Raw genomic sequence first — 12,841 nt, 5'->3', positions numbered from 1 at the left:
ATTTGAGTTTTCTTAATTCATTATACAAACGCTAATTGTGTAAATATTTCTAATTCTAATCGTTTGATTACCAACGTTAATGGAATCACTGTGGATTCGCTAATGGCCAGTGTGTGTATATGATACCCACCTGATTCGTTTACAATGCCTTTACCAAATAGTTAATATATACTGCTTCCTTTTACAATGCATAGTGTACGAAATTTTGTTCTCGTTTCGAATTCGATCGAACAATTTTTGTTGTTGCGAAAACTCTTTGAAATATAAAATCTACACATATTACATGTATCTGCTCATGGAAATTGAAAATGAAAAACATTTTTAAACATTAGGGAAAAGGTAATGTAATGTAGTTACCAAATTTGTTTCCATCGCTAAAGTTTGTTTTTGTTGTTGTTGTACTTTTCCCTTGATTCAGTTGTTGTTCTTCATACAGTATTTTATGAACACGGTACTTCAACTTTTCTCTGAATTAACAACAGTGTCTTTATTTCTTGTTTGTCTTACTAATATAGTTTCGTATATATTTTTATACAACGATTTCTATTTTAAACGTATCCGTTGTACTTGATAAATATAACAAATACATGATTAAAAGGAAGTTTGGGCTAATTAAACAGGCTACTCTATCAGTCTTTGCTATTTTGTGGAGGGGTTGTTTGCACTGTACTTTAAAGTTGCCTTTGAATTGAAAGTAAAACGGAAAATGTTTTCTTTTGGACGCATATCTCACACTGCTTTAACTTTTATGACGTCATATTTTTGACATTCATTGATAAGAATATTAAAGTATTTTGAGGTTGGGCGCTAAGAATTTTTTTCATCCAATAATCGATTTCTCTTCTTGATATTTTTTTTTGTTTTCAGTACACCGTGTTTTTATACACCGAAATTAAACATTTGATAGTATTTGAAAATGCATTTTATTTTTACGAATATGAGACTGATAAACAAGTTAAACAGAGATGCAATTAAAAATACTTTATTGCCCGAACAATTCATAAATATGACGATATCGCCTGCAGAGAGATTGCCATATGTGTTAAGGTGGGTACAAACATTCATCTCGTGTGATATTATCGTAAAAAATAAAAATAGCTTTGTGAAAGACTAAAAAAAGTATGCACGAGGAAACAAAAATCACAGCAAAACAGAAAACAGACAATGGACTAATATGTCAGCTGATAGTGATCTGTATCGTCTGCGTCTCAATTTACGTGAAACAGAAGAGTTAATTGCTGTTTTCGTTCTGAGAAACCGGAAGTACACGTTGTTTAATTAACGCCACCCACAAAGTATAGAGTCGGAGTTCAAAAGTCTGGGTTGGTCCCCGATAGTTTGCTTTCTGAAACCAAGGAATGCCCAACACTCCACTCCTTTACGGACCATTCCTCACTCATAATGCGAGACATAATGTTTCAAGGATGGACTGCGATAGCTTGCCAGGAAATCGGGGGGCTGTTGTTTTCTATCTCTCTGTGAACCCTCGAAAGGATGAAAATTGAAGACGGTGCAAAAGTGCAATCAATACCGTGAACCATCCCCTTGTTTTCCATGTCCTTCGTTTAGTTTATCTTGATTTATTACCAGAAATAGACTGTACGAGTCATTCCATTGTTGAATTAACTGCACTGCTTTTGACTGGGCGTGGAAGAACAAAATCGTAGGTTACACGGAGCCATAATTATAGATATTACACTTTTCTTCCTCTTTTCCCTCCACGATGATGTTATCAAAAATCATAATACATAAGATGCACGCGAAGAGGGAAAAAACAAACCTACTTGGAACTCTATCATGCCGTCAAAACCATTCAACTATCGTTTAGGAAACCGATGGAAATGTTCCTATAAATAATTGTTAACCATCTTGCTTCCATCTATTATGTTTATATTTCACTTAAGACAATGCGAAAAGACTTTTCTCCAGTGTATCACTAATATAAGTATTCTGATCACGTGACCAATTAACGTTTGGGTCTTAGAAAAGGTTCCAGTGAATATGGTTCTATTGGGGTTATAGTTGTTAAGTTAATGTTTCTTTTCGTATACAAGGAATCAATATGAAAGTTCAGGTCTTTGATTTGATACCATCTGTCACTTTGCCTGTCTGTCTAGAAAGGTTAATTAAAGACCAAAAGTCAATGTTTATCTATCTATCTATCTATCTATCTATCTATCTATCTATCTATCTATCTATCTATCTATCTATCTATCTATCTATCTATCTATCTATCTATCTATTTATCCATCCATCCATCCATCCATCCATCCATCCATCATGAATGAATGTATTGGTTAAATATGACATTCATTCAGAATCAGTTTACTGATATGGCTTTTCAGCTGAATGTGAAATATTAGCAGAACCCCCCCCCCCCCACCCCCCTTAAAAAATCCCAAAACGATGGATCATATCGAACAGTGATTATAATTTGATCGACATGATATGTAAACGGAAGCTCGTGTCATAAAAAGACTAACATATCACTATTATCAGTGATGTATGGCGATTCAGATCTTCAAATGACCTACTAGTAACAATTATGACTTCTTATTATGGTAACGGATATCTAGACAATTGCATACATGTACATAAACATATGATATTACAGGAAATTTTGAAATAAAATAAATAAACAAACTAAATATCCAGTCATGTGCTTAAATGCACATTGAAAATCAACGGACAAATACGGAAAAAAAAATCTTAAAGTTTGCATTTAAGAGTTTTTTCTGTTTTTTGTAGATCGTGCGGTTAACCTGGTACCCGGTCCTTCGTGATTCGCTTTACTACCTCCTGTCTGTTGCAGCTCTTATCATTACCATATACGACAACGAAGTTCAATGGTGGGTACCAGTTTATTTATCACGTCAGTTTTGGTTTGCACCAGCATTTGTTGTTCTGTAAATCAGGTCTCTTGACCATAAACTGAAACTTAGTATATATGAAGTCATTTTAAAATGAAATATAATTTACATTGTCGTGAATGTTTTGCATTTGTAAACAATACAAACTTGCAACTTTTCTATCTTTTTTTTTAATTACAAAAATATTCAAAATCTAAAACTTGAGTTTAGTTCTGATAATTATGTCTTTTTTCAGTTTATGGTCTCTTGGACCTTGTCAACAAATCATACTCGACTTATTTCTGTAGTTCTCAGCTCGTCCAACAACTTTCTTACGTTTTTCATGCATAAATTATGCAAATGTTATTAGAGGAACAACGGTTATCAGAGCAAGAAGAAAATAAAACCCCATCAGTCTCGATAACTTACCCAGGTTGGGTTACGAAATTAATGCAACAAACGCACTGATTTGTGTCTATTGTATTAACACAACAGTGGCAGTTATAGGCCGTACAGGTGCTTGCAAGTACGACTAAAGTATGAGTTTTATTTTTCAATTAGCGTTTCTAACATCGTAAAATAAATGCCACGGCCTTCGAAATAAGTATAATGAATTATTGATTAAGAACAGGAAAATACTCGGTACATCTGTACTTATCCTTGGTAAAGCAACAGATCAACTTTATACAGAAAAAAGCGCAGTCGCTTTAATGCTCGATTTGACCAAGATACTCTAGATCTATATCACTTAAACTCTTTGAACGTATAAATACACATCGGATGGATCAAATTGAAATTGCCCGACAATTTCTTCAATACTACTTAAAAGAAATCTAGGCTCATCAAATTAATGTAGGGTAAGCCAGACTCGATAACCCAACAGAAGTGCGGCTTTTGATCAATTTTTACGTGTTACCAGTAATTATAGTAAAACTGAGCTACATATGAAATAGTCGTGTTTTGATTAAAATGTGCAAAAATGTGATAATTGCAGTTAAGCCGTTTAATGTTTGTATAGACTGATGCATGGCAGTAGTAAAGACGAACAACCTTGGCAAAAGCTATGTTACATTCCTCTACAATTTTAAGTGGAGAGTCTTATACATTTGAAGATCAGGATAAATCTATTGTTCGTTGTTTCATAAAACAGAGAACTTGCTTGTTCAGCCTTGAAAGATGGCCTCACCTTGAAATTTTTCAACACAAAACAATTCTTGTAGCTTGTAAAAAATTTCAACTCCTTATCTATAACACTAAACGTTACAAAGTGATTACAATACAAGTGTTTACCAAAAAAAAAAACATGGAATAATACATCTTTCTCAGAGAAAACAAACTTGCAAAGAATTTTTTGTGCAATGTACATTTTTCAATAGACAAAAGCGCCAAGTTTCGAAGACAAGAAACATACACTGAAATCAATTACTAGAACATATTTTGACCTTGTTTTTTTCTCCATGTTTTACTCATTAGTTATGTGGTAACCATGGCAATGTAATTAGAGATGCTCTTCACATGTTTTCCCGGAAATATGTTAATCCCTTCAGCTTATGTGTTATACAAAGACCTTTCTTGTTTTTTCAGAGAGACAAAGCCAATACATGTAATTAGAGTCGGGGAAAAATGTGTTTGAACCTAGTTCTTTTGTCTGTTTTGCACATTCAAAATTGCATCTTTTTGCTCACAACAAAAGAATTCTTATAGATAATCGATTCTCTTTGATAACAAAAAAGGGTCTGAGTGGATCAGAAGAATCTATTTCAGCTGCTCTCAATTTATAACGTTCACGGGGTCTATACACTATTATATTTACATTTACAATAAATATATAATGTCAGCAAATTAGAGTACATCCATCGGTATCCTTTGTTGTAAGTTTACTAACACGAACAATCTTATGCTGTGTTACAACCTGAAACACAATCTTACTTTTTTGTGTCACTTAAGCTAGCCATTACATCGTACTTAGAATCACAGAATACTAATTTGCATGCAATGGTTCACTTCTCCTTTTGAAAACAATTACGACCTTTTTTTTTGTCGCGAAAAAAAAAAGATTGTTTCAGCTTTGAGAAGAAGGTAATTTTTTGTTCCATATTTGACGAACAGCTTCATTTCAGGTATGAAGGACTTGTTCTGGTTTGCATGTACGTAATCTACATCATTTTGATGTATTTTAACAAATCCATTGAACCGTTCATGGAGGGACTCCTTAAGAAAATCAAAAATCGAAAACATGCCCATAAGCACAGGCACGAGGACCACAACTCGAACCAGACCGAGGCTGCCAAACCGCTGTATTATGAGAACCCAAAGTCGAGTGCTAATGGCACCACCCCTTCGTCCCCAAAAGCTGACGACGAGACGACCTTCAGTGTGAAAAACGAGGAGGAAGAGTGTAGTAGCAGCGAAGAGAAAAGCAGCGAGGGGGACGAGAAAGAGTACCACCCGGCCGAAGGCCATAAAGATTGTAAGTTCCCTCAATACAGAATCACTAATGCTTGTTTTTTTTTTTATTTTGTATTCTTTAGGTACGAGAGTCTTGTTTTGTTCTTGATGTACATTTTGTACATTGTTGTGATGTACTTCAATAAGAGGTTGGAGCAGTTCTTCTATCAGTATCTACACACTCTGTCTGGAGGCCGAATTGGGGATCACTCCCGCACCCTTCCCGAGCAAAACGAAAGGCAGGCGCTTTTGGAATCAGAAAAAGTCGATAGGTCGGGTTCCGTTGACCATAATACCATTCCGAAAGAAATTGAATCCTCCTTCAATAGCCAGGGCAATAGATCGCTTGAAAAAAGCACCGGTCATAAGGAGTGTAAGACTTTAGAGCGTTTCTGGTTCCATTCGTCTGCTAGAACCCCCCCCCCCCCCCCCTCCAAAAAACTCTTTTGCACTTGCGCCAAATAAACAAATTGCACACAGCATTTAAATGCCATGATATAAATATGCGTGTTTTTGGAAAGAAAACTTGTTTTGCAAACCTCAAGGCGTTCGGCAATTTATCATTGCAGTACTCACACACATCTATGGCGTCTTCACGACACGTACCGCCAATCCCTATTGTAAAGCCGTTAAACTTGAATTTTTTATGTGTGACTAGCACATACGTACATTGTGTTGACAGAGAAAAGTCAGGCTTGTGATCACAGTGAAGAAGTACAGCGCACAAAGTATAAAAGTCTTTGTCTGAAGTTTTCCCAACCACCTGCTCACATTACATTTACTCGTTTGAACCTATGAATATTATGAAATTAATGCTTCACGCACGTTCTCCCACATATACACATTGGCTTTACGATGCGTTACCTACCACTAATGAAAGTTGAAATGTACGAAAATCCCTGTTCTACACAGTGAAAGTCATGGCGAATAATTTTATACATGTATAATAGTGCAAAATATAGTGGTATTCAGTAAAACGTATTTTGTTTTCAGGGAAACACTTTTATTGCTTGAAAACTTTTGGAAAGTCCCATTCGTTTTATTGCTAAGCTTATCTCTAACAAGAACAAATTCTTTTTGGTCGCAACTGGTTTTGCCTGTTTGGTTTGGAGATACATGTACATGTTTGAAAATTGTTTGTAGAATACATGCATCATCTCTATCGACAGTCAAAGCCCTCCTGTTAATTTTTCTTTAATCTTCTTTGTTCCAGCTAAAGAATACGAGTCGCCGTGGCAGATTCCCGACACGTTCCTGAAGCGGATCTTCTGGGTGGCCATGATTCCAATGCACGCTCTGTTCTTCGTGACGATTCCCGACTGTCGCCGCCCGGGCAGATGGCACAAGACGTACCCAGTGACCTTTGTGATGTCTATAGCGTGGATCGCCGGCCTGTCCTACATCATGGTGTGGATGGTCACGGTGGCTGGTAAGTGTTCACACCAATCGGATCCTTTCGGGTCTTTCCGGAAGAGTTCGGAATTTAGATACATGTAGATTTAACCGCAATTGCAATTTCTCGGGCCTTGTCGGCAGAGCTCGTACAACATCTCTCATCGCAATAGCAACTTTTTGGGTCTTTCCGGCAGATCTCGCAAAACACCTTCAATCACTATAATTGCAACTTCTCAGGTCTTTCCGAAAACACATACAATCGCAGCTGCTAGGACCTTTCCGAAAGATCTCGGTAAAACTATTAACATCATTGGATATTAATATTTTGTTCAAAACGGTAGTCGCTTCCCATCAATTTGAAGTATTACAATGTAACAAGATAGCGTTGTATTTTCTTCTGTTGTAAGTTTTAGATTACAGCATTGATCTAAGTGAACTTTAGCAAAGTTTATTAGAAGTCACTATAACTTATATTTTAATAATTAATGAATATAAAATCTTAAGGGTTGTTTTGGACACGTATTTATGCAATGCATTTTGGGTTGTGATTTTTTTTAAACCAAAGATTTCCTATCAAACGTGATCCAATTTCGGAATAATATGGTATTGTATTCTTTCTGATATTACATATGTATCATTTTATGATGTTCTTGACGGATGTTTTCTATGCTTATTCTTTTAAATATATACGAAGATAAGCAGAGAAAACCCCGAACTTGAATTTCGTCTATCACAATATCATATTTAGTGTCCTTTCTGACTTATATTATTTATCAAATTAAATCTGCAATATGACTACTTTCATAAATAATATCCCAAAACTGGATGCAACAATAGGTATATACATGTTTAAGGGGAATTGAACATTTAGCATACATTTGGTAACTAGGGAATTAACCACAAAATAATGACGTAAAAATTCATTCATAATTTTTTTCAGTGTAGGACATGGCATTTTTATACACAATATTCTAAAAAGTAGTTATAAGTTTATCATTAAATTATCACATTTTGTACAAGAGTTTAATATGATTTTTGTACTCTGAATATTTCATATATCCCTATCCTGCATAAATACATTATTCTCTCGATAATCTTAAAGAACGTAGTTATTTATTGGTCGACGAATATGTTTATAAATGCATAAAATTAGTGTACATTGATGTTGAAATAGATTTCTTTTTGTCTGTTTCTCTCAGTCTCTCTCTCTCTCTCTCTCTCTCTCTCTCTCTCTCTCTCTCTCTCTCTCTCTCTCTCTCTCTCTCTCTCTCTCTCTTTTGCTTTGAAAATCTTATCTAAGCCCCTTGATAACAGCTGTGTTGCGGAACAAAAAGCTTTTTTTTAATTGGTCATTAAAATCTTTGCCCTTGGCAACGGACATGGAACCAGGATGTTAGTGTCGCGCATGTACACCACTAACAACCGATGACGTCATTGAGAACGATTTTCTCCATTTATTTTGCCCTTCTATGCCTTAAAGACTTGTTGTGATCGATACAGTACCAATTTAGAGACCTTTTTAGCATATCTTTTTATAGCTGTTTTTTCTGCAGTTATCGATTTGCTTTTATATCTCAAACGAAATCAGAATTCGCCTAATCGTCTTTGATTCTTCGGTCGATATTGCAGACTTGATAAATCAAAGCATCAGGCGCTGACACAATGTAAACAAGATAACAAATCTATCAGAAATCTGCATCTGTTCAAAATAGCTATTTTTATGACATTTTTTCCTGATAAACTACTCAAATACGATCGAACATTTATTTATACACCAGAAAATCATGGTCTACGGCGTTGACATGTTGAATTCCTAAGAAAACATAATTTATCTTTATGTTTTTGTGATTTTTTTTCTTAGACGGAAATTTTTTTAATAAATGATGAGGGAGGTAACTTGTAGTGAAAGTTTGATGATGAAGGTCGATACTCCTCTGTACAACCACTGTACTTGTGTAATATTTACTGAGTTATATTTTATGAATCATCCATAATGAATGAATGAATGAGAGAGAGAGAGAGAGAGAGAGAATATTAAGGACCATTTTAAAATTTTGGATAACGAAATCTTGTATTGATTTTTTATCTCTCTAGATTATAACTAAAATATCCTTTTAACAATAAAAAAAGGCTTCTGTCTATGAAAAGTTATAAAGTAACATGCATGGTTCAATGAAAAGGTTTTTAGTGATATAAATCATTTAAGAATTTACTTGATGCACTGATTAAATTAAATATGTATTTATAAGTACAAAGTACATTTTTTTAGTATGGTAATATATATGACAATCAAATCCTTTTAAATTGCTTTTGTTTTCGTTTCCATTCGCATGAAAAGCGAAATAACTTCTGCAGGAAAGTTATTCTGGAACGTACATTGTACAATTTATTTTATACAATTAAGCTTACAAATTTATTATTAACACCCCAACGCAAACTTAGACTGCTTCTGTAACATAAAATCAATATCAACGTCAAATGAAAATTTATCTTCAAATATTTCTTTTTTTAGGTGACGCCCTAGAAATTCCGGAGACCGTTATGGGTCTGACTTTACTAGCAGCAGGAACCAGTGTACCAGACTGTCTGTCGAGTCTTTTTGTAGCCAGGGATGGTAGGTCTAAATTACGTAAATCATATCATATAACATATCATTAGAATATAACCCACTTTCATCCTAATGTAATAAGAAAGTCACTTAATATTCAGCTATTTTTTTATACATATTCAGTGATAGCAGATTTTCAATCGACAGATTTGAAAAACAAAAAGAAAAGAGAGGAAACACTGAATTAACACATTTGTTTAATCAAATCAGTGAATGTAAAAGTGGGTTATATTATAAGAAAGTAAGTCTAAGATCTAAATACTAGGTAAAATTTTAAGAGGGAGCTCGGTGGTGGAAGAAAAGCGCATCATCTACTCTCTTTTTAAATTTTACGTGATAGTGATTAGCCCATAAATATCGAAATGTATATTTTAAAATATTGACCATTTACCAAAATGTCATAAGCGTTTTATATTGTAAAATTATGAGCCATATATTTTATTTTATGAGATTTGGCGGCTGTTAAACCCGTAATATTGTTAAATCAAAAAATTACAATATAATACTTATCGATCACAATTAAATGAAAATAGAATATTAAGTAAATGAAAAAAAATGTAATTGTATTTAATTTTTACCACCTTTAGTTTATTCTAACGCCTTAATCGTTTTAGGTTTAGGTGACATGGCCGTATCGAACTCCATTGGAAGCAATGTGTTTGACATTTTAATGTGTCTCGGGTTTCCCTGGCTGTTGAAGTCCCTGGCTTTGGAGGACGGAGCCCCCATTAAGATTCAAAGCGAGGGTCTGACCTACTCCGCCATTACTCTCCTATCGACAGTCGTATTCCTACTGGTCGCCATGTTTTTGACAAGATGGCGGCTCGACAAAAAGTTTGGAGTGATTTGTTTATTCGTGTACGTGGTAGTGATTATCTTCTCCTGTCTGTACGAGTTGAATGTGTTCGGAAATTTCAATATTTCCAATTATTGCCCGAGAGATTGATATAAGGAATAGGTACATTTTGCCCTTGTATAAATAGGGGCCAAAACATTTCCAAAATAAAAAAAAAGCTAAGTCAGTTCATAGTCTGTTTATGTCCAGGTTGAGTGTAATAAGATTGGAGATTTAGTACAGAATAAGTCTGCGTGTTTTTATTAGTGTATGTTTAAATACCCAGTAAAGTCTTAGTCGGAACTATTTTTTGTGGAACTATTAGAGTTGCATTTCCTCTTACAAATCTATTTATGAACAAGTATGTCGTAATCAGTGCAATACATTAAATGAGATTATATTGCCTCTGGGAAAAAATAAAAGCACAGTGATATTGATTAATGAAATTAATCTCTCCGATTCACTTCTTACCTATCGTGGATTGAAACTTAAAGTCATAACTACATGTTATTATGTTATAGAAAGTGATAAGAATGCAGCTTAATTTTATTCGAGATATCAAGTTTTTAACAAAGGGGCATAAGAACAGTTGAACTGTCTAAATAAAATTTGATAAAATATTGGACGAAGTTATATTATATACATTGTACATACAAGGAGTTCTGTTTTATTTTTGTATTAAAAAACAATGCAATTCAAAACAGCATTGACTATTGTGACGAATTTTCAAACAAGTTTTAACGAATTACCTGTTCGTATTATTAATAAATTTTGACACTATATCATAATTATATTTAAAACATATAGAGTAACTCCACATTCCTTTACACATGCGCATTACATAGTACGTAATGAGCATACATCTATTTTATTTTTCAATAAGTAAACAAATACCTATATATCATTCTTTCCCTTTTGTGCTTATAATGTTATAATTGTTGAGTTTTGTAAAAAAAAAAAAAAGTTGTTGAAGATTGCAATGGACAATTGCAATGGTATTAGATATTTATATATATAATGAGTGTGTATATCTTAAATCAGGTTGTTCGTTTATAGTTAGTTTATAGCTAGTCCAAATCAATTGATTTTTTTGTGTCTAAGTTTAAAAAAAAAATCATAACGTTTAATATAACATAGTTAATTTAAAAAGTAATTTATCATGTACAAGCAAATTGGGATTGGGCAACAGGCAAAGTGTTTTTGTAAGCCCTCCCCCTTTATTAAGTTGTTCTATATACGTCATAGTTTATTCTTACAATATTTTATTTTAATAAATACATGTATATGTACTTTATAATATATCAGCAATCAAAGAAGAAAGTTATGTGCGATGCAATCTGTGTAGATATGATTATTTTCTGTGATATGACAATATATGAATACACCCAAATGAAGTATTCCGCGATTTAGATTTAAGAAAAGAAGACGTTATATATCAAGTGTCCGAAAGCACAACTTTGTGCTAATGTTCACATGCAAATTTATTAATGATTTGTTTCTTGCCACTTAAACCCTAACTACATTTGTAATAATGAATGAAACGCAAAGTGAATACTATATTCTCTCAAAAATAAACTTTTTATGTTAATGTAATAATATGATGCTATGAGTCAATTTTCATATTTTCAAAAATTATGCTTTTAAGAACTATATGAAAACGCGTATCTTAAAACTGTTTAATTTACTTTGATGTATAAGAGAGAAGTTTGTGTACATGTTTTCTTAATCAAAATGAAAATGGACAAGACTTTTGGGTAGAGTTGGATTAGTTCAATGTTGTTTGAGTGATTACCGATTCTATTGTTATCCCTGATCTCTTAATATTGTTAACATTGTGTGTGAATGAGATGTGTTCATGTTCCTCATTTAAATTTGTGATTTGGATCTACCAATCTATACTGTGAAATCATTTAAATTCATGGGGTGCTAATTTTTGTGGATTGTCAAATGGGAAATTATATCGTAGTTTTGCTTGTCCGTAAAATGAACGAAGATATATTTCGTAATTTGTTGGAAATTTGTAAAATCATATATCAGAGGTACCAACGAAATCCAGGAAAATTTAGCCCAACGAATTCAATGGAAACAGAACATGATTTCACAGTATATTTGGTGAAGGGAAATTGGAATGATTCTTGTCTTTATATGCGATGGAGTGCCAAAACTGGACCAGTAGTAACCCTCATTTTTGTCTTCTCTGATTCAATCAGAAATGCACTTGTGATTTACAGTATCAGAATAAAAGATTAAAATACCATCACAGATTTTGTTCATTTTATTTAAAACCTGATGTAATTGAAATATCCAGTGATATAAATTAGTTACATGTAACCCTTTTCTCTCGTGCGAACCACTTTTTATCTAACTAGTGTGACCCGCGAAGAGACAGAAAAATTGACCTAAATGGGGCTTCATTTTCTGTCCGCAATGGATTTGAACTTTAGACTTGCGGTACTCATTCCTTAACAGTGCGCACCCAGCGTGTTAATCACTTGGCTATCTACGCAAGCTAAATAATTGCTCTTTTGTTGATGAATGGAATGAAAAAGTCAAGAAACTTCTAAACCCAAACACGGTCTTTGAGATAAAAATGAAATACAATTGATACTGTCCATTGGACAGAACCGTAACTGTAAACATTGCCTTACAAAATATGAATTATAAAACACAAGTATTGCAATTACTTATTTGTTGGTGTGTTTTACG

The 12,841-nt window shown here is 33.6% G+C and overlaps 1 protein-coding gene across 2 annotated transcripts in view; it reads left to right on the top strand.

Annotated features, from left to right (window-relative positions):
* Positions 1–12,392, top strand: part of LOC105320645 (sodium/potassium/calcium exchanger 5) — a 31,524-nt gene extending 19,132 nt beyond the window's left edge. The window contains exons 5-9 of one of the 2 annotated variants that reach the window (XM_034453678.2): positions 2,749–2,849; positions 5,381–5,670; positions 6,511–6,726; positions 9,205–9,306; positions 9,915–12,392. In XM_034453678.2, coding sequence (XP_034309569.2) covers positions 2,749–2,849; positions 5,381–5,670; positions 6,511–6,726; positions 9,205–9,306; positions 9,915–10,246 — 1,041 coding nt within the window. In that variant the 3' untranslated portion in view covers positions 10,247–12,392. Of the gene's footprint in view, positions 1–2,748; positions 2,850–4,969; positions 5,320–5,380; positions 5,671–6,510; positions 6,727–9,204; positions 9,307–9,914 lie in introns of both variants that reach the window. The other variant, XM_034453677.2, reaches the window with a different exon arrangement.
* Positions 12,393–12,841: the final 449 nt, after the last annotated feature.

This window comes from Magallana gigas, chromosome 10, assembly GCF_963853765.1.
Source record: "Magallana gigas chromosome 10, xbMagGiga1.1, whole genome shotgun sequence".
In the NCBI taxonomy this organism is placed as follows: domain Eukaryota; kingdom Metazoa; phylum Mollusca; class Bivalvia; order Ostreida; family Ostreidae; genus Magallana; species Magallana gigas.
Note: the sequence above shows the minus strand (reverse complement) of the source record. Positions and strands in the feature narration are given on the sequence as shown.